At 43.5% G+C, this 23,459-nt stretch overlaps 1 protein-coding gene across 1 annotated transcript in view; it reads right to left on the bottom strand.

Moving 5' to 3' along the window:
• Window positions 1-23,459, bottom strand: part of cacna2d2a (calcium channel, voltage-dependent, alpha 2/delta subunit 2a) — a 139,083-nt gene that overhangs the window by 41,098 nt on the left and 74,526 nt on the right. The window contains exons 5-6 of the mRNA XM_041944403.1: window positions 12,823-12,867; window positions 7,935-8,073 (exon numbers count right to left, since the gene is read on the bottom strand). Of these exons, the coding sequence (XP_041800337.1) occupies window positions 7,935-8,073; window positions 12,823-12,867 (184 nt within the window). The remainder of the gene's footprint in view (window positions 1-7,934; window positions 8,074-12,822; window positions 12,868-23,459) is intronic.

Raw genomic sequence — 23,459 nt, 5'->3', positions numbered from 1 at the left:
CAGTCGTTGTCTTTCAGGCCCTCCTGCAGATGGTGAGCCACCTCTGCTATTGGGCCAATCCTGCACACACACACACACACACACACACACACACACACACACACACACACACACACACACACACACACACACACACACACACTTGCAGGTGATCTCTGCAGAAAAACGGGCACATCGGAGATAAGAGAACACGGCAAACTAATTCTCTTTGATTTATTCAGCGAGGATATGCCGTGACTTCTCTGGACAGTTGATAAAAAGACAAATTTCCCCTGGGGGGGAAATATGCTCACACAGGCAGACAGGGCCTCCGAGCGCTGTGTTGGGCTCATCTTTCACGTGAAACGTGCCTCTCTCTGATATCTTTAAAAGGCAATTCATCAGCGCGCCGCTCCCCTGACATTTAGAGCACCCTTGGCTTTGCCCCTTTATGGAGCAAGACTGCACACCAAGTAGGGAAACAATTATGAGTGGGATTTATGGAGCATCTCTGTGTGAGATCATTTCTCACCCCCCACCCCAACCCCTCCCCCTACCTCCACCACCACCTCTATCCTATGACCCCACCCCCCAACCTCTCATACACACATTATTCACACTGATGTACTCGAGATAAGAGCCATCCAAACCGATCTGCGCCTTATGCCCTGTATTAATCCGACATTATATAAATCGGTTCATGCGTTTACTGTACACATAGAGCAGGGAAAAAAAAGCACAGCGGCCTGTAATATATCCTAGTGGAACACAAGTGTTCCCTCATAAGAAATCCATAATGGTAATAGCTTAAGCTATTAACTAAGTCCCCTTGAAGAGTCATAACCATTATCACTGTCATTGTCATAAAGCGTTTACATATTCTACTTTTTAAATGGTGTGGCTAAGTCGTAGTAGCGCAGTTCAATTCTACTTACTTTGACATATAGGCGACATTACTGAAACAGACAGGTAGGGCAACACTGAGACAAATACGAGCTTAGTTTAGTGAGTTCATATCCAGACAGCATATTTTCCCAAAGTCAAATCTTAAAGAGAAGGTTATCATTCATACAGTGCTTGTTCAAGTAAGGCATACAAAAAAGGAAGAGTGAATATTTTTTATAATTCACTCATAATTTACAGCTTCCCACTTGATTTTTGCTAGTAAAATCAAGCAAGGAGAGATTTCTGAGATTAAATCAGAAATCCACTGGTCATGTCACTGAAAGGCTCAGTTACACTAATTACAAAAGGCATATTTTAGCCTTGTGCTATCCAGCCATGCAGAACGTTGGACAGTTTTGATCCAATTTTTCTGGATTTTGAAACAATGCAGGTGATTGAATATGATTTTGCTTGTGGTGCTAACACCATCGAAAAGTGACATTTACTAAATTAAACAGCAACATGGATTTCCAGCAACAGTGTCCCAGTCACGCTGGATAATTTGAAAACCTCACTGTGAGCAGTTTTCAAATAACGCCCCAGATAAGCGAGAAAATGTTTGTTGTTGTAATTTGGGTGAACCAATATTGTAAAAACAGGCAGTTTGATAACCCTCTGAACAGCATCTCTACATCTGCATGTACACTACCACCTCCTCCGGTGTCTCTGCAAATTGTCAACCCACTCCTTCTCCGTCTCCTCTCTCTTGCTCGCTTCCTCTCTGTCTCTCCTCCTTTCCTCTCCTTTCAGGGCTGCTTTGTGACCTGACTGAGCGTTAAAGAGCCTGAACCTTAAACCTTCCATCCTGCAGAGTAAACGGCAGCAACAGGAACTGGCAGCGGCTCGCACATCCACAAAGACGAGCTAAAACAAAGTGTAAGCCTTCCCAGAGAAGAAACGTGTCTTTTTGTAGCTTTGGTTGAGAAAAATAACATGCGGGAGATACTGTACAACCTAATTTTTATTCTTTACATGTACTAAAGCAGTCTCCAAGAATTCCTTTGCAACTGAAACAGGAGCATTAAATAATTATAGTTAAAACTTGCGCGCAGGATTTCAGCAGTTTCACTCGTTTAGTATGAGTGTATTCGTCATTGAGGACCTCAGTTCTGCTAAATGGTGATCTCTGACTGTGAAAGGGAGGAGACAAATGGAAATTTCTCTGAGGAGGGATGATTATTCAATATACAGAATAAGACAGAAGGGAGAGATTTCACTGCACCTCCAGAGTGCTCCTCCAAATATTTTTTCTAATTAAAGAAGAGCAGTAAATAACAAACACATGAAATGTAATTTGTGAGCCTGGTGGTGAGTGAAGTGGAGTTTGCTGTGCAGACTGTTCTAATTAGTGTGCGGGTAAATGATAGTGCCCCTTCACTGGGCACACACTAAAGGGGTGGATGGGTGAGGGGCAGAGAGAGAAAGATGGAGTCTGTAAAGTCAAGAACGACAGAACTACAGCCCGCAGTGTTTATACTGTCTTTCTTCTCTTTTGGTTTAACTTTAAATCCCATTTCCCTTATCCCCCCTCTCTCGATCGCTTTCTTCTTTCTTCTTTTTTTTTATTGCCACTTTCACTCTTTTTCTCTTTTTTTTCTTTCACAAATCACTTTGGCTTTTTTTCCACACATTTAAATCTGGTTTGATGTTGAGAGGGGCTGAGTTGATCTCCAGTGTGGCGTGAGCTGGCTGACAGGGAAGCTTCCTCCACTGGAAGGAACCTGGGGCATGTGAAACGAATACAGGCTGCATGTACTGTACGTGTACGTGTACACACACACACACACAGACACAAAGACGGCATTTTACATTTAGCTGAAGCAAATCTCACGATTTACAGCTTATAACCTTAAGATGACAAATGTGGCATGCACTAACGTGGGAACATTCACTAATTGGAACCACAGAGTATAAATCGACGACGTAACAAAGCATAAGTCTCATGCCTCTCATTATCACGTCCCCTTCCTTTTGTGAACAGACCTGAGACTGTCTATCAAAAGTCGCCTTTGTCCCTCCAGTACCAGGCGAACTGACTTCTCTCCAGATCCATTTTAAAAGATGAGAGACTTCAGAGGTAGTTTCACTCAAACGAAACCCCGCAGATGCAAATCTTTCTCTTCTTTTCAAATCTCATTCGATGACTGTATCTGTTGCACTCAATTTTCTGCTGCACATTAAATACAGCCCATGCAATTTGCTCTTTACAAAGGTGACCAGGAGGGTTTTCTGCCAGGAGCTTCCCAGAGGGGATCCCACCACAGAGAGCGAGCAGCAAAATGGAGGCTAGCAGTCAAAAGGGCAGGGAGTACAAGCTTGCTGCTGGTGTAGGCACTGATCTAGGGATTTTTTTTGCTTTTGTTAATTAAAGTCTCATAAATGATTGAACATTTCAACCTATTGCCTAGCCTACATATTGTTTTACTTTACTTAACTGCTGTCCACTCACCAAAGCATAACATTTTAGAAAGTGAAGTAAAAGAAAGTTAGCTCTTAAAGCAATGGGACAGATATTTTTCTTGGGAGTTGGTGGAGACCAAAGACTACAGGCAGAAAAAATATTGGATTTACATATATCAGGTCAACAGAAACACAACTCCAAAAGACCGCAATGCTGTGACCATCTGCAGGATGTGTAAATAAGCATCTGTTAGCTAAAAAGTCGGCCATTGTGCTGCCAGTGGCCAAAAAAAAAAAAAAAAAAATCATTGAATTCAATATGGAAAACAATGGCTGCAGAAAAGGTTTGTGATTGTATACTTCGGAAAATGTAAAGCTAGTTTTGTCATTAGTACCTAAAACATGTAAACCACCGGTATGGTTCTGTGGCTGGAGCAACTAGACAGGCAAGTACATGCTAATGATGCTTGTGTTGTGTGTGAAGGGTGTGGTGTGGAGTGGTGTGGAGTGGTGTGGGGTGGGGCGGGGCAGGGCGGGGCTGGACGTGGTCCGGTGGGTTAATCGCTCCGTGCAAAACATTTCAGCTCTGCTCTTTTATCTGCACACACAGTTTGGCCAGTCCAGGCCATTCATTTCTGACAACCAAGTTTCTCACTGTGCCTGACTACAATAGCAAAGTGACAACATGACGTTAGTCCGCTGGAAAAGGCGCCGCATGCAGCGGATTTAAACTTCAAATTTATTGAAAGGCCTTCCCACATTCACTGGTGGTTTGCTTCTTTCCCTGCTGGGAACAGTGGCTGCTTATTCTCATACAAACACAAATGTGGTCGCACACCAACTAGACACACATAATTACTACCTTTTCTTAAATGGCTGATTTAAAAGCCTCTACATTTTCAAAATGTTATGATGTACGTGCATCTGTAGAATGACCCAATCTGGCTTAGTATCCTCTATCTCTGGTCTGAACTCGGTCCAATTACCAGCGAGATTCCACTGAATCTACAAAATAGTCGCCAGAGAATAATTTGTATATTCCCTCGCTGTTTTCATCCTCATTTTTCAGTGATTACTTTAAAGATTATATTCCCAGCGTCCTTCCTCTGCAATTATTCAGCAAATCCCTGCCTCTTCCTCACCATTTCTCTAACATTCACTGGGAGAATAAAACCTGTTTCTCCATAGACGACACCACCCACATCAATTTATTCCTTTGTGGCTGTGTTGCGATGTCCATTCTGTAATAAGCGATGATAATTAGAAGAAAACTGTATGAATGTTTGACCTAAGCTAATTAGAAAGTTTGCAGACTTGGCAGCAGGAATCAGCAGTGGGATAATGAATCATAAAATGGTTCATTACTGCGCTCAGGGAACACTCTCAATCTCAATAAACGGACATGGGGCCAAGCAGACAAATCAAACCAGGACGCATGCACTGCCTCATTTAGCTGCTGAAAGAATCACAATAAAAAATGCTTTTTTTTGCCCTAAATGGTTGCTATTATTAAAGTGTCTCTAGTCCTTAACTCTCCTCTCACAACCTTTTCTTTCTATCCTTCCTTCTATCTGCGTCTTTTTCTCCAAGGACTCTCATTTCGTTGTGACTGGCAATTCACGCTGCCATTTTCTGGAAAAAAGTCAATTTATTCAGTGCATTAACAATGTGCACAAATCAAAGCAAGCTATTCTAACAACACAGTGCACAAGTGCTAATAAACAACACTTGAGGATTTCACAACTGTTGAACATTATGCTGCACTTTGGACTGTGCTTCATTCTTCCTACAGTTTTCTTTTCTCTGCCTTTCCTCTGGCCTCCCCCTGAGGAGCGAGCGCTGAATCTGCCCACTCACACTGCTTCTCTTCTGCTAATCCTAAACCCACAGATATACTGCAGATCCAGACCTCTCCAGACCCAGAGGACAACAATCTGCCCACATTAGTTTCCTCAGACATCCTCTCCAAGGTACCCTGCAGGCGCCCACTGGTGGGACCAGAGCAACACACGACATACAGATAATAATCCCCTTTCACCATCTCTCTAAAGCAAATCCAGCTCCCATGACATGAACCTGATGTAAATGTCTGTGAGCTAAGCTAGATAAAAGAGTACTCCACCCATTTAGCATCTAATCTCCGTAACACTGTGAAACTCACAATGGATAGTTTACCGAAAAGGATCAGAATCGATGCAGCACAACCAGAGATATTGTCTTGTTTATTTTTTACATGTCAAAACCTAGAGCCTTCATTCCCACGATGCATCTTGACCACTGACAGTTTGGTCGACACTATGCTAGTACTAGCTAATGTAGCTTTGTGCAGCTAACCCCTAGCAGAGATGAGGAGTAGGCTGCAGAGATCTATCAAGCTCACTTCTTTCTAACTCCAGACCCCCTGATTCTTTTCATTTTTAAATTTCTAGTCTTCTCTAGTCTTTCTAACCATCGCTGCCTCAAGTGATGTCACATGAGGCGATTTATGAGACTTCACACAGCTCCCTCTGGAGCCACAAAAGGCTTTAGACAACTTATTCACATACACTGTAGTACTATCTGTGGAGTTACCCTTTACCTTTGTCTACACTGCATTGCATGTGCGTTATCTCAAATTTATGCTTCTAATATCAACATTTGTGGTGACACAGGTCCTGTAAGAATTGCTGTGCATTTGGGCCCCAACATGGTTTCCAGCACTGTTTATCAACATGGACTAAAATGCAGCACACATGTACATAATGGACTTGGCACAAAATCTGCAGTTGGCAATCTCAGCACAGCAGACCGCGCAATGGGAGCTAACTACACAACATCAATAGTAAACATTTTCAACAGAAGAGAAGTGAAAAAACTAATTCCATGCACTGTACCACCCTACTCTTCTAGTCTCCACCAGGCTCAATCAAGAGGCCTTTATTCTCTGACTCATATCTTCAGACAGGGGAACCAGAGCTGGCACAAAATGGCTCCGGGAACAATGCGCAGGCCTGATTGCTCTATTGTGAGTTAGCTGTGGCCTTTGACATCTCCTCCTGAACCAAGAGTGCGTAATTCTGACAAGATTTGTCTGGAGACACAGCTGGAGGGCACTGTTACAGACAGGTGCCATACACTGCCTGCTCAACAAAGAAGGCGAAGAGCTAGACAATAACAGAAAGAAAAAAATTGCCACTGTGAAAGTGGCTGTCTGTCTGCACATGCTCTGGTTTTTGAGTCTTTAAAGAGGCAGGCAGAGAGTGTCCAAAAGGTTAGAGGTGGATAACAGAGGGAACATGCCAAGCAAAATCAGAGTCCTGGAAGGTACATGTGTTCCCTTTTGTCCATTTGGCAGCTGCAGACTGAGGAGGTTGTTATGTCCGCAGGGCAGCACGGTGCCAGGCAGGAAGGGCAGGGCCCATGAGCGGGGGAGACAGTGCCCACGCAGGAGAAAAAAAAATACAGTACCGATCTGGTGTGAGAGACTGTCTGTCATCTAAAATCATGTTAGTGTGCTAAAGTGCTAGCTGATACAAAAGGAGAAGGAGATTGGGCTAACGTACTGAGAGAGCAGGGAGAGGTCAAGTCAAAACAGACGACTGTCATCTATCTACAGCCCAGCGGCCTGTATGAAAACCAGGAGGAGACATCATGGTACAAGCATGGCACAGGTAAAACTGCTGAAGGTGCCAACAACCTCCAACAGCATTTCCACTAGTAACAGGTCGCATGCTATGTGCTTGTCCACGTTCTTACCCCGTGTCCTCATTTTAAGAATTCAAATTTCAAAATCCCCCACTTTCATCTTCTTGTAAAACGCAGGTATTTTTTTGATGACTCATCCTACACTCTGGGTTGTATAAAGAAATGAATTCAATCAACTGTGTTTTGGGGAGACTCGCTGACCCCTGCCATGATACAGGATACTTGTGGTTCATAGTAACTAGTGGAGTCACACCATGGGTTTTGAGGCGTGTTGTAAGATATCGGTTGGTAAAAAACATTTCCAAAAGCAGGTGAAGGTAAACAGTCTTCTTCTACTTCTTCATATCACTGTGATTCTCCAGAAACCTGTGCTTGTTATGCTGTACCCATTTTGAGCAATTCAATCAAATCCCTGAAAAATGCCTGATTAAATCCTTCCGGAATGAATACTTGCCTGGTTAATTTTGTTTCACTCGGAAGTATGTCACATGACAGAAGCTGGAGCCGCTCTAACCACTGTTTCACTGGGCCTTTAATGTAAGCTCAGCTAAGATCAAGCAGTGTTTATGCGTGGCTTGTTGCATGCATTTAAGAGCCATTTTCTATATGGTTGTTGATTTGCTTGTGTGTAATCAGTAGTTTTTTTAGAGGGCTGGCTTTATGCACAGCTTTGGCACATAAAGACAAAGAGGTCTTGACGTAACCAACAGAAGACTCAACCTATAAGTTACGTAAGCAACTTTTGCTCTTTATACTACAGCACCTTTCTCTGAGCATCTTAACTTGGCCAAATTCGTCTCATATGGACAGGAAGGGTACCTTATCCCTATGAGGCGCTGAGGAGCGCGACAAAACGTCAGCATATGACGCCCTGGGAATGAGAACAGTCTGGAACAATAATAAAGGAAAAGTTTTTGGATACTTACAGCCTTTGTATATGTCTGTAGGAATCTGGACCGCACTGGAAGAGTAGTTGACCTTGTTTTTAAAATTAGGATCGTCCACAAACTCCAGCTCCAAAGATGTCGAGCTCTCTAGGGGGTTCTCCTCTTCTCCATCCTCCGCCTGCAGACACACACATGTGCGTGCACACACACGCACGCATGCACACACACACACACACAAATCTGAGTGAGCATACAAATCAACACACATGGATTGAAAAACAGGAAACATGCAAATATGGTACCTCACTCTGTCACCTCCCATACTGTGGCTTTACAGTGGCGAGTACTTCGTCTCTCTTTCTGACTCACACATAAAATCACACAGCGTTTGAATGATGTTGAGCACAAAATATCAATTACTCTGCCTTTTGTCTGCCTTCAGATTTAGATGGTTCTATACTCTCCCTCTCATCAGAGAACAACAGCAGGTATCAGAGCAGACACTAAACAGAGAAACTCATTAGTACCCGAGATGAGTATCGCAGACACATGAGGTGCCATACAAATTAACCCCAACAATAACTAGCAACCAACACCACTTGATCACTGTTTAGTCTCCCGCCCACTCGAATGATAGCATATTTCATATCAGGCTGTGTCTTCTCTCGTGCCTGTTTAAACAAAAACAGTGTCAATACTGCATATTTCAAATGTGTTTTGTCACTTCTACAGCTTCTCAGCCTGGCCATTGTGCATGATGAGAAAGTCTGACACACATTTTGCATTAGGAAAGTGTCAGATATCAAAGGAAGCCACAAGATAAAAAAGCAAAAGTGACATTTAAGCTTTTTATCTTGATACGTTATCAATGCAGTACAATCTGTGCCTGTTCCCACAGGAGGAAGTGATTGTGGGATGTGAAATAAAATGGCAGCAAGATATAACCCCACTCTCCGGCTCAGTTTATTAGCTTATGCTTGATCTGATTTCAGTGCGTATCCTTAGAGCGCTCGTGTTAGATGCATCCTTCAAAAACGGCACAGTGAACAGGTCACATTTACAGATCGGCATTCAGAAATTAAAATGTAGGAGGTCATAGCAGGAGTCTTTCCTAAACAAACACAATCTAATTAATGTGTATTCATGCACCAAGCTCTTTGATACACTGCCATACAGAAGTAGCCCTCAGCACAGTCTGGCATCATGCTTCTATCATTCTTCCTTTATTAGTCATCCTTCATTAGCCTTCATTCATTGAATATTTGTAAAACAAAACTCATCTCTGATCATTCCTCGAGCATTCTGACTGCAAAATCTGACTTCAAACCAAATCTTTTGAGTGCAGCAAATGTGCGAGTGCAATGCGCACTTTTCATTTTAATAAAGCAGCATGGGTTAATTGGATCTGACATGATAAAAACTGTTTGTTTTTGGGAGAAATTAAATCAAAACCCCATGTCCACGGCAGAAATTGATTGATGGGCCAACTTTAATTGACTATTAAAATGCAATTACAAGCTGTTGTTGGGACGAGCGGGGGGATAGTAGTGCTGAAGTCCCATTGAAAGTCAGCGAGGAACAACGTGGTGTTAGGCTTCTAACATCATAGCACAGGATACGAGCAGAAAGAAATACACAGATAGATGTGCACTGATCCGAAACACTTGACATTCAACAGATAAATTATTATTTAAATATCAATCATCAAACAGTTATTTACACATGATTTAGCCTCATCAAATCAGACTTTTCTTTACATGAAGTCTGAAAGCATTTTACTCCAAATGCAACAACAACAATGGCAGAAAAATTATGTTAATTTAAACTTTCTCAAAAAAAAAAAAAAACAAAAACAAGAAGGCTAAGAAGTGATACAGCTGTAATATTTTTCCATATTTTCACAAGTTGGGGGTGTTTCATTGTCCCACAAAGTTCCTGTTAATCACCAGACAGCTCATTAGGATGAGAGAGGTTCTGAGGCAAGTGCATGTTGATATTTTAGTTTTATTGGAAAGGGTGCTTAGGTTAGACATGATTTCTTTTAATTAGCTCTAATCTGGGGCCCTGTTGAGAAAAGCCTGTTCGCCTGTTGATTTAAGACTACACCTTTGGGACCTGACCTGAGGCTGCAATCTGGTAACTAACAAGGCTGAAGAGACTCAAGACTTTCCTCTATTAATACTCTTCTAAATCTAAAGCTGTAACTAGCATCTAACCAATGTAAAGATGCTAAAGCAGTGGTGATGTTTTCTTACTCTGTACAAGTCAGTTAAAAGAGGGAAGGACTGAGGCAACAATAAACAGGGTCGCAGTTTTCTTTGAAAGATATGAAAATATAAAAGGAAATATGAAAATGATGACTGTTTTCACGTCAAATCTGCTTTTAGCTTCATAATAAAATCACACCACGCTGAAAGTAATTGTAATGATATGAAAGAATAAAAGTGTAACAACATGTACTGTTAAAAGCTGGCTATTAAAACTGTGGTGTCTATTTTTCATATCACTGTGGCAGACATGCAGAGCTTTGTTTGTTAAACAAGAGTGAGGGATAAAATCATCTATACTTGTACCCTCGAGTTTGGGTTAATGTTAGTTTTGTTCAGATCTGTTAACACAGTGCACTGGTGGGAAGTGAATTTTAAGGCCAGGCTGACTTTACATTCATAGTAAAGCTTATTAGGTTAGGGATGCTGGTGTTTCAACAGCATTGACTGTGAGGTGGAGGTGTTTGTTTATCACTCAGTCTGACTCCAATTCTGTCAATGTCAGGCAGGGAGGGGATTTTTTTTCCTTCAGAAGAGCCCAATCATAATTAACCAAGGCAGCGTCTAATTAGGAGCTGAATAAATCCACGCAGGAAAGACTGATTGGTTCATTTTCTTCAACCATCCACCACCTGTTTTGCTCGATTCATTACCCAATTTGTTAATTTTATCTCCCCGTTCTCAAGGTTTAATTAAAGGCTGAAGAGGCCAGAGATGACATTTTGAAGATTCCTTCATTCCCGCCTTCAGCCACCCTGGGCTAACCTGAAACGTGTTACTTATGACCCTGTGTGTGTGTGTGTGTGCGTGTGTCTGTGTCTGTGTGTGTGTTTGTGTGTGGGCATTTCTTGAATGACAGCAGGAAGAGTAAGATAGAGGAAATCAGGCCTGTAAATTACTCATTTAAAGGATTCCCTCAGAAAAAATAACATTACACTCGGTAAATATTTGCTTTAACTTACTTAAAATGTACTATGTCATGACCAAAAAACAGCAAAAAAGAAAAAAAAATTGATTAACCATTAGAATAATCAGACTTGTAATAATTTATATACTTCATGGTTGTCCTCGAAGGAAATTGCCAGCAAGAGACACGATTGACACATTTTTTCTACCAGATAGATAAAAGTATTGCAGTGAAAGTGGGATCAAGCAGACCAAAGAATATTTGCATTTTCACCCCGGACGCTTTGTCCGCTCCCTGCTGAAGCGTACGTTCTAATCTCTTATGGGGGACGAGGTGTGTGGGGGCTGATCTCTATTCTAACCAACAGCCAAGGTATTAAAGGCACATTAAAATCTGTGTGTTTAATTAATACAAAGAATCCAAAGGAGGCTGGTAGGTAGTTGATTGAGAGAAATAATACGGTCTTCATCCAGCGCACTGGAATGAACATCACACATGCTTTGGCACACGGGCAGTTTTGACTTAAAATGAATCACCACATTGCACTTTTAAATCAAGGGTACAGTGACAAGAGGAGAAATTAACAGGTATAGAGTACAGGATAGGGAACAGGAGAGACAAGGCTTGGATAAGAGAGAGCTCACCAATCACTTACCTTTCTTACAACTGAATTCTTATCATATCTCCCTAATAGTATAGGATTTTCACTCCAGTGGTAGAGCCTGAGTAGAAAGGGGCCATTGTGTGAGGAACTGAGATTCAGATAGGTGAGTACTGGTGGGTGACTGCTGGGGTTGCAGGGATGAGGAATGACCTCTGCCTGACCTCTGCCGCTGTCTTTGGGTGGTGTGGGGTTGGTGAAGTGGGGGTCAGGGGTGTGTCACTTGCTCGGCCTTAGTGTGCCATGTTAATGATGACTGATGTTCTCCAATTAGATGTGCTGACAGGCCCTAAAGCGCTGTGTCATTAATCACAGGAGTGGCGTGCACAAAGAGAAAATCACACCATGATTTATTGCACCTCTGCCTCCCTCTCTCAGTCTCTTCCCCTCTCTGTCTCACTCTCTTCCCATCTTCCTGTGCTTTGGAGATCTAGGGGGGGATTCTTGCACTCTTCCTTGAAACTTAATCAATCAGCGGGCACAGACTCGGAGTGTGACCTATCCTAAGGAGGAAGTGCAGGCTGCAGCCAGACTGGTGGCATGGTGAGACCAGTGACTTGCAGGGCTTTTTCTGGAGGAAACATTGTCACCCAGCCTGCAGGTCTTTCCCTTAAGGTCATTCATATTCTTCAGTATGAATGACACACGACATAAATGGCGTCCTGGCGTACGAAAGTGCAATATGACTTGTCTTTTGGTTGTGAGGTGTCTCGATGGGCACGGAGGTCTAATAACCCCCGCAGTTCAGGTCCAAGGTGGGCACAGTTAGGGTGCGTGGGGAGGGAGAAAACTCTGCATATTAGACTGGGGGAGGACAGCTGAAGTCACTGTCACATGCACGTCGGCGCGCCTCTGCTCTGTCACACCAACTCACCATAAAGCAGTGTCACCTCACTAACACACACAGACAGCCCAGGGGCCTGTGACCAGAGGGGAGGAGGGAGAAGGGCATCAACACCGAGGAGGCCGGGGAGAGGTTGGGTGGGGTGGGGTTGCAGGAAAGGCTGGCAGGGGTGGGATGTGGAGTGGGTAGGAGTTGGGGTTTAAGGCAGGCAGACGGGGGGAGGGAGGAGCAGTCCGTACTGTACTCACATAGTCTGAATCCGCTTTGGAATCGTAGTATGAAATGGCATTCTCCTGTGCAGAAAAGAAAAGTGAAAAGACAGGTGATGAGAGAAGATATAGCAGCGTCTATATCAGCCCCGACTCCTCGCGGTGGCGAGCTAGAGAGAGTCATGGTTATATTCCATCACACTGTTCAGCATGAGAATATAATCAGCATCACAGAACACAGGAGGAGTAGTGTGATGTGGAATGACAGTCATGAGAAGGCGAGCAGATAGCTGTAGAGATATCGAGGGATGTAATGCATCTGTTGTACTTATAGGATGCCATGTATGCAGCACATGTTCGAACTTGTGTTTAAAACACCGTAGGAACATTTCTCATGTGTTGTGGGAAACTGTTAAGAAACGGAAGTCTGTGTGGTGCTGTGGTATGAGCTCAGATGTGACATGGAGCAAAGTGGTCTGCAGTGAGAGAAGAATAAACTCAAAATATTACTCTCTCTGGGAATCTTATCAGCCTCAGCTGGCTGTGTTTGCAGTCTAGGCAAACAGCTCTCACAGGAGTAAAGACAGAAAAAAGAAAAGAAGAAAAGAATGTAAATTTATTTAATTGTGTTGTACTATTTTGCTCTAATTACCAACAACAGTTACCCGTCACCAGCTGACGTCCCGGATACAGCCCCTCGCCACCAAGCTCCTGGCCCTTATCCCCGAGCAAAGACCCCCGTACCCAGGCTGTTAGCCCCCCTACCGTCCTCTTCTCCTCTGAACTGGCGTCCTTATCTCCCATAGAGGCAGGCGCGAGGGCGGGCAGGGGCTGCATGTGGCGAGAAGCGGTCGTGGTGCCTGCCTCATTATCATGAGGAGGCTGGCTGAGGACGCGCTCTCAAGGGCACCACAGTGACTGACTCGCCCTCACTGGAGGAGCCGTGGTCATGGTCCGATGAGGGAGGACGGCTGACAGAGAAAGAGAGAGTCGACTGTACAGGTCTTACACGTGATTTACTCAGTCTGACTGATTTTCTCAGAACTTCTGTTTGTCTTGTTCGCTTTCACCGTTTTAATCTCTCTCCCGCTGTCTCACACGCATGCTCTGCATTTATTTAACTTGTACAGAAAGACATGCACACACATACACACCTACATGGCACAAATATTCCCTTTCTCTGTCAGCTCCCATCCTTCTCTCAGTTGCCTTCAGCATGAGAGCCTCTCGACACACCACGATCAGGCTCTTGGCTGGCCTCCAGTGCTAATCAGGGAGTCAGTCATGAGCTCAGCTCAGTCCCTAACAACTCACCAAAGAAACACAGTATGATCAAAACTCACACTGACATCAAACATGGGGCGGACCAGGCTGGACACAGCTTGTGTCTTTGGGTAATGAGCGTGGACAAGATAGAGGAGGAGCCGAATCTGCCCCCTGACACATCTCCTCAACTTACCAGCACTCCCTCTGCCTCCCCAGCTCTGTCAGAGAGATCAGGAGTAAGGAGGGAAGGAAAGGAGCTGAGTGGAGGAGGGATCAGCCCGGATCGTAAAGGGAGTACATTGGGTGAAGTTGGAGGGCTAGGACGGAGGCTGAGGTTGAGGCGATATGAAGGGATGAACTGAGGAGAAAGATGGGTGGTGGTGGTAGTGGTGGTGGTAGTGGTGGTGGTAGTGGTGGTGGGTGCAGTGGGGAAAGAGCTGCCAGGGCTAAAAATAGCCCGTGCCTCTGCAGAGAGAGAAGAGGAAGAGAGAGAGAGAGACTGTGGCAGAGCAACAGTGTTGTTGTGTCTGCCAGCAGGATTGATCTGGAGCCCAGTCCTGCTTAGACTGGTCCCTCGCTTCTAAAGAGTTTACTCTCACTACTGCGGCATTACAACTCATTATTCAGGACTGCTTCCTGTAAATAAACGCTTGGTTCCTTGCACCCGAGGGACCGGCCAGCAGCTTTACTCAAACAAATAATGCACTCAAAAAAACATACCACACATTACTGAGGAGAGAGCTTAGTGAGAGGTCCAACACTCTAGCTCCCTTGCTCACACTTTGTCGTTGCACTGTTATTTTGTATCTATCCCTTATTACTGCTCTTTAACAATGATAATAATAATAAACAAACAAACAAATAAATCAAAGGCAAAACCTGAATAAATAAGTGGAGAACAAATAAAGAATGCAGGTGCTTCAATACAGGAAACAAGGGGTCACTGGATGGTTTTGTTGAGCATGAACATGTTTGAATTTCTGAAAAGATTTGAACCCAGTTGAACACCCATTCATGGGAGGACATGTTAGACAACACTCTCCGCCAAAATCATGATCCCTCGGAGAGACTGAAGCCCAATGCCTTTTTAAGACATGTCAAGCTGGTCTTTCCTTTTATTTGTCATCCATCTGTCATTGGTATCATGTCTGTTTGCACAGCTGGACAGCTGTGTGTACCTTACTGTTTACCCTGTACATATCACTTACTCATGCTAAAGCTGCACCTTGTACATACAGCAGTCATCACATAGAATAAATCCTTAATACCAGCAGAATTAGCGAAAGTCATTATTAGTAGCACATGATTCCTACTTGTGCAATTGTCTTTAATTAATTACCTTTTTTAAAACTAAATCCCAAATGCTAATAATTTAGCATTTAGAAGCAGTATATAAATATTGCATTTCATTAGCTGCTTATATATTTATATTGTACAAAGTTGTTGAGATTTGCCATGTGGTAAAAATAAACCTTCAAAGAAGCACTTAGACACCGATCCTACTGATGAACGCTACGACCTCTGCCTCCAAACACACACACCACACAGACATGCACAGAAGAGGTGGCTCCATGTGGACGAGTCCCAGGCCACCATGACCCTCTGAGCAGCCCCCAGGGTTGCATGGCCATCTGTCGTGGCTGGTCACAGGTCTCTATGGGCTCAGGGTCTGGGTTAAACACACATCTGATACGACACCAAGCCAGCAATTACCCCACACTCGTCTCTCTACCGAGCCCCGTGCACACATACGCATATACAATATATAATCGCATGCTCAAACACTCATACTGGATCCAGTTTGTGCGGACGCACTTGTGAACATATAGAGGGAGAGAACGCACAAGGCCGAGCGTACACACTCGCACACCAGATGCGCACAAAGAAACACACAAAGTCTGAGAATGTCCCACTGACACAAAGTGCTATCAGTAAATTAAATCTATCATGCTGAGTGGACCAACAAATTCCAAACAGGAGACAAACACTGAGGTCAGGTGATGATCTCCAGCCCCTCCCTTACATCAATCTTCCTCCGCTCATCTCCTACCCACCTCCCCCTCTCCTCGCTCTTATCTCGATCTGCCTCCCCTCTCTCCTCCCTTCGCCCCGTCTCTCCTCCTCCTCCTCCGCCCTGTCTTATCTTCATCTTTCCCAGTCTCTCTATCCTCAATACCAGCCTCCTCTCGCCAATTTCAGATTTCAGCAAAAGCAGCGGCGCGTAGGTTAGATGCCTACTGTTGCTATAGAAACCGCCCCTCTGCTCTAGATTACAATGTGACTTTGTCTACTCGCCAGGGCTACAATGTCTGCTCGTTTTTATGTCTGACCAGATACATGCCTGCCTATCTTTTGTTTGTCTGAACGCCTGTCAGTCTGTCTGACTAGGAGGTTGTTCGTCTGCCAGCGTGTTTTCTTGTCATTGGTACGTGCTGCATGTTATTTTAATGTCATCCATGGCTTGTAGTTACACATTTAAACTTCAGTATCCCCTTTCAAGTGAAGGTCGGAGCCTTTAAAGCCCAAAATCTGAAGAGGACCTTGACAGATGATTTATCCGGTAAAGCACAGGGCAACAATATGTGATTGAAAAATGGCTGGTACATAAAGGCTGTCAAATGTAGGGGTACATGTAATGACAGAGAGTGGTCGCTGGGACTAAATCTTTTGAATTTCCATCTGTGAGCTCTCTCAATGGGCTGGCTGAGACAGGTTGACATTTGAGTGCGAGACGAGCGCTCCATCATGGGTGGGGATAGATTACAGTCATATTCATATCTCCTCTGGACACCTGCTAATGATTTTATAATTACAGAACACACTCGGTGCCTCTGCCGTGCCCTGGGGTATGCACACAAGCATGCAGGAGCACAGGCGCAAGCACACACACACACAAATACACACACACACGGCTCTCCTGGCCCTGATAGCCTAGCAATCACTCGTAGAACCAGTTTCCCTAATGGAAGCTGACATTATATCAAACACAATAAAGGATTTCATTTACTGCTCTTCATTAACCCACGCACATCAGCCCATAAGGTACACACCCACACACCCACACACACACAGCACATTTTGTGTGAAAATGCAACCAGAACACAGAAAGAAAAGCTAAACGATTTGTTTTGGCTGCAGAGAAGAGCTGCTTCTGTGAAGTTTGAAGCAAAGTTGTTATGGAGCTATACATTCTAAATCCTTTTCTTATCTCGTCCACTGCAATCGCTCCTCTTGTCTCTACCCATCTCTCCCTCTGTCTTTCCATTTCCACAGCATACTTATATCCCATCGCTACACGTCAAATGGCATGAAAGTCAAGACATTCTGGCGAGACCTCGCCAGTGAGAGGGGGGGATGCAATCCTCCAGGCTAAGCACACACTCGTACACCCTGACTCCGCTGCGTACGCACTCACGACACATAGGTGCATTACAATTTACTTATGTTAAGTAAGAAGTGACTGACATCCAATTTCATCTGGAGAATGAAATGTAAAGGAAATATATACACAAGGGCGTTTCTACTAAAATTAGAGAGGTCAAAATGAAATCGAAATAAGCCATCAGAAACAAATTTGTTCAGCTCATTTCCTTTGGTTTACATGGCCCACGGGTTTGCACAAGTGTCACAAGGTGAGCTCATGAAATATGCTTTTCAAACAGAGGCAAATTAATCATAGGCATGTAGAAATTTGTCAGAGATCTAAAAGCTCTTTAACCACTTTGATCTTGAATTGCAGAGGTTGCCTGTGAATAAAATATGAATTCTTGTTCTTTGGTGGAGATGTGCGTTTTTGATTCGGGGAATGTTAACTCCTAACCTTTACTAGGTGCAAGCATAAGGCTTAATCACAGAAAAGTGAAGAAAATACAGCGTGGACAAAAGTTCCTTCAATAGCAAATTTGCAGTCTGATACAACAGCCCTGCAATATATTGGTCGTCCATAAAGGTTATAATCCTCAGTTTTGGTTCAAAGTGTTCTTGAGAGGTGTTGGTAGATGCTGAAGATAAAATATTAGGAAAACCTCTCAGCTTGATGCGGTTCAACAGCACCACAGACTACAGCCTCTAGGATGGCGATAAAGTTGATTTAACACCATAAACTTCATGAAAGCAACTGTGTGCATGTATAGCAAACACTTACTCTACTGAAGAAATACAATTGGCCATTAGGACTACTGTAATGTTGTAACTACTGCTATTCATTGTCTTGATCTTCATCATTGTTCAGGTAAACAAACTCATCTGGCCCTGATGATGAACTAAAATAAGAACAGGAAGAATGAAAATCCAGCAACAGTTAAAAGGAGCAAAACTCTGAAAGCTTTCAAATGACATACAAGCCGTTTTCGGAGAATATCACAATGCATTTTCAATGCAGATATTGAAAAGTCACATAGAAAGGGGAAAAACAAACCATCCCTTTTTTTTTATAAACAAAATGTGATTTTCATTTTTATAATATAGGCGTATCCGTGAACAAAAATGTTTGCAGTCACTGCTTTTCCCTTTAAGGTGTTTCTCTCTATATTTAAAACTTTATTTACCAAGCGCCTCCATCCTGGAAGAAGCCATTTGGTGCCCTGTCACATCACTTTACAAATAAATGCAGACGTGCTGTTTGAGGTGCCTGGTCTGAAAAATACGGCTGTTGTCTTAACCACTGAAGGTCACCAAAATGCCTCTTTATAATGTCAAGTCAATAAAGAGTCAACCAGAAAACTGGAAATTAAACTGTTGGCCTGGAAGACAGAGAGAGGGAGAGAGAGCTATTGAGCTAGAGTGAAACTCAGATAAAGGAGTGCATGACGGAGGCCTTGGGCGCGGCTGCCTCCCTCTCTCGCGCGCTCTCTCATTGGCATGCTCTGCATCTCCAGGCTTTTAAGCGATTAGGGAGCTGCTGAGACCATGGCGTCCAAGCATAGCTCCATGCAGATGTTCATTTGTATGCCAATAAACAAATGTGCCCCCAGATTAAAGCTCCAATACACAGTGCAAATTCAGCAAAGTGAATGGCATTCTCCATGCACATCTCATCAATGTCTTGCTCCTCTTCAGACGGAGCACCGTGCCTCCCCTCACTGCTCACTTACTTCAAAGGCTCTCACAAAGATGGGCAGCAACCCAAGAGATAGAAGGAGCGAGGGAGGAGGGGAAGAGGGAGAACAATTGAGGAAGAGAGACGTCTTGATTATTGTGAAATTAAAAATATGTAATTTAAAAAATATTAAGGTTACATATGGCATGGTTATATTTCATGCCCCCAATTTCCCCCCATGAATCTGCAATTTCTGCTCTTTAAACGTCTCTTTGTAAACATCCTGCAGGTCACAGAATCCTATTTTCTCTTCTTCTCCTCCCTCCCTCCTTCTCTTCCTCTCTTTCCCTCTCCCATCTCTGCTGTGCTGTCTCTTTCTTTCAGAGCCTGACACTTCCCCTTGGTAAAAGCAGTTAAATCAGTCTGTGAATATTCCAATCCTGCGATAAGGGAAGAGGGCTTTGTCCTGCTGCACTCTGGGTAATGCTGCTCTCCATTGTTGGCTGACAGGGCTCCATTGAGGAGCAGGTTTTAACGCTGATAGCATCACCACACTGCATGGACACAGTGCCAGATAAAAAGCCTATCCAACATGACACACGCATGCCAACACCTCCCAAACAAGCCCCCAATCTGATCATCAGAGAAGAAGCAGGAAAGAGATGCTGTAACACCAAATAAAGACAAATAAGATAAACAGGCCATGGCAATATTAACGCTATCATTGGATTCCGGAGGGACTTGATAAAGCAAATGCAATTATTCACATCTAACATTTTTACGGTATCTGTAGCTGGGGTGACCGATCACAAACAATGACTCGGTCCGGACCTCCCTGTCCAATCACACCGCAGCCCCGTATGACACTGGAGCTCCACTTATCTAAGCGAAATGTTTCCAGGTTCCATTTTTCCTCGATGGTTGACTACAGCTTTTTCATTTCACTGATGTTTTTCAGCCATTTTACCAGTGCTAGTCCGTCGAGTCCAGAAAAGTCACCACCCACTCTTTACAGGCTGACTGAGAGTGGCCAATCAACAATCAGCGCCGGCCAAAGGAAACCTGTTATTTTCGACCCAGTAATCATTTCCATCAGATGCCTTGCTGTCCCTCAGAATGATTTGAACATTCAAATGACAAAGGGAAGCCTGCTTTAAGATATCTGCAGACAGGTGCCAAGGACAGCAGGGACAGCAGACAGCAAGCAAACACTACAACCCGAGCAGGCATCTCTCCTCTGCTACAGCATAACCAGCCTGTCACCACTCACAAAATGACAACCTGGCCGCTCAGACACGTCCCCTTCCTGGTGCACTGCTGTAGGCTGAAGCTCCAAAACAAACAAAAAATATAGTTTTTTTTCTTTGCAGACATCCCTTTTAATTAGGACTAGATTATGCAATGTAGGTTAAGACAATTTGTTTCCTTGCTTACAACCTTGATTCCAAACAAGCTGGGACGCTGTGCAAAGACTAAAAAAAAAACAGACTGCAATCATTCACAAACAAACTGGGTTCACCAACGCCGATTTTACTGTGAAGGAGCCGACTGAGCCTTTCCAGGATGTCCCTTTCATACCCAATCATGATACTATCACCTGTTACCAGAAACGTGCATCAAATTCATATATTTACTAAAATCAATTGAGCTGATGAGGTGAGACATAAATATTTTGTCTTTGCACTCTTTTTAATTGAGTATATGTCAAAAAGGATTCCTAAATTATCACATTCTGTTTAATTCATCTTTTACATAATGTCCCAACTTATTTGGAATCGGGGTTGCACGATTAATCTAGGGCCTACGACCATGAACCACAATGTTCAAGCTGAGGTTATAGTTGCTGTCATGTTTCCCATCTCTCTCTCTCTCTCTCCCCTCATTCCCTGTCATATCAACTGTCAACTCTAGTTAAAGGTATGAAATGCCCCTTGCCCCCCAAAAAATCTTTCAATAAACAAATGAATTAATCACCTAATGATTTAAGACAATACATGTCAAGATCTTAATCAAAAAGAGAGTGAATACTGAAAACTATGTCTTGAGTGTTTGCCACCAGTGCATTTTTACTTCTCTTTTTTAATGACCCTGCTCTGACCAGAAGGGCCTGTAAAATAACATTTCATGGGTGTTGGCCATGTGTTGAAATGGGAAAATCAAGGTCTGCAGCGTGGTTGGCTGGATTTCTCTGACTATTGATTCCCATCTCCTGTGAGGCAGGGGGATCGATCAGTGGGATTTAGGCATGGGGGCCACTCTCTCAACCTTCCCTCCTGGCGAGCACGCAGCTTCACAGTTGGCCAAACCCCTACTGACTGAAGCCTTACTGACACACCTGAACTTTTCTCCTTCTCTGTGTTCTTTTTATCTGAGTGTTTCTCATTACCTCTTCCTATACTTCAGTTTTTCTTTCATTCTGAGTCATCCGAGTCATTCTGAGTCAATGTCCCCTTACTTGAGTGTAGAACAGCATGAGTTTTCAAGAGGTCTGTCTTGAAGCAGCAGAGAAACATTAAGGGTGAGATGTGGAGGAAAAAAAAGCCACAGAAGAGGCGGTAAAGAGAAAAGAGTTGGAGCAGAGAAGAAAAACAAAAAGGCAGAAAAGGACATTTCTACCTTGGAGAGCACCACTTAAACAAATTACAGCAGACTGCAATCAAGAAGCTGAAATTACCCAACCGTTGGGTCACCACAGCAACCAAAAGCCTGATCAAAGCTGTGAGCAGAGCAGCGGCTTCTAGAAAGTGAGGCGACGGCAGAAGAATAGGAGAGCTCAGGAGGAGCGAGAAGCTGCAATCAAAATGGGAGTTGAAGGTGAAGCCTGCATTGTGTGTGGCTTGACGTGGCTTGATCCACACAAAGTACAAGCTGCCATCCATTACAGATGCATCTTAGTATTTGAGTAAAAGTAAAGCTCGGTCCAGTTTCTACTGAGGCACCCTCGCCATCAGATACATTTGATGGGGACGCGGCTCTGCTAAATTGTAAACTGCGTAGGAATTTCTCTCCACGTAGCCCCTCCTCATTTCTTTCCTTTCCAGTGGTGAGCAGATGGGAGTCCGTTCCATGGCTCAGGATTCAGTGATAACACTGTTTATGAGTTCCATTACGTGCTTGGCAGGCTGCGAGCACAGTCTCTGCGCAGCTATGAGGAAGTAAAAAAAATAAAAACCTGCTCACAATGAAAATAGATGCAGTTTATTTGTGATTATACAATGTGGCTATGCTTATCTGTGTTTGAAATAAGCACTGTGCATTTAAAAAGGGCTCATATAGCTATATTCCAAACTCCACATATCTGGTCTTCACTATGGACATCCTTGAGAGTTTTGGTTGTTGTGATTCTGAGACAAGACAGCTGATAAGATAAATTTTTTTTCTAGATGGTCTGCATCTAGCTTTGAAAATGAGGGATAGGTATCCAGTTTAAGAGGCAAAAAAAGCACAACATAATGGTCAGGTAAAAATAAACGATATAAATCACACAACTAGCTTGTTAATTATTGCTATTACTATTCATATCCGCCTATTTGTTTAGCTCAACTAAAGTTCCAGTTCAGCTGGAGAAGATTTAGTGGAAAATACTAAAATGCATGTGCTTGGACAAACGGCCCCTAGCTGCCTGTTACAGTTAACCCCGTGAGAGATGAAAACAAGGGTTTGGTAACATTTCCAAAAGTCAAAAAAAGAGGAGACACAACGTAGAAAATTAACATGTTGAGGAGAGCGCAAGATGAAACAACGCCAGAATGAGGCGTCTCTTCATTTCTGTCTATTTTTACCAGAATCTGAATTTGAATCTGTCAAAGGCAGCCTTCATAAGACTAATGTATTCTGTGGCTAATGGAGCTGGTAGCTTCGAGGGCTGGGCTGAGAGTCGCCACAATGATTCTCACTCATTTCCTCTGAAGGGCCAATTATCTCAAATAGAGGCATTATGAAAGGAGCCGAACTTGGTCAAGTGAACAAACCCTTTCAACTCTAACTAGTGCCCCTAGCACTTAAGGTCATGTTGCACCTCTGAGGGGACCTCTTGTGACAGTAAATGTGGCTGAAATACTGGCTAAATGTAGCTACCGTTAATCCCCACTAAAATATATGAGAACAGTGTGAAAAAAGTATTTGCAGAACTGACTGACAACAGCAAAGGCTATTAGCATTCGGAGGGCGAAAACTGTGGGCGATGTGCTGTATGATAGGACAGGGCAATTAGTCAAATTTTATTTTCAATTATGATTTTGGCTCCCAACTATTATGAAAACAAGGCAACAGAGGTGAAATGACCATTGTGAGGCATTCCGTTTCGCAATGATGCTCTTGTTTTGCTTTGTGTTACCAATCCAGAGCACATGGTTCATTTACAGCGGTGCGA

The sequence above is a fragment of the Chelmon rostratus genome, chromosome 2, assembly GCF_017976325.1.
Source record: "Chelmon rostratus isolate fCheRos1 chromosome 2, fCheRos1.pri, whole genome shotgun sequence".
NCBI classification, from domain to species: domain Eukaryota; kingdom Metazoa; phylum Chordata; class Actinopteri; order Chaetodontiformes; family Chaetodontidae; genus Chelmon; species Chelmon rostratus.
Note: the sequence above shows the minus strand (reverse complement) of the source record. Positions and strands in the feature narration are given on the sequence as shown.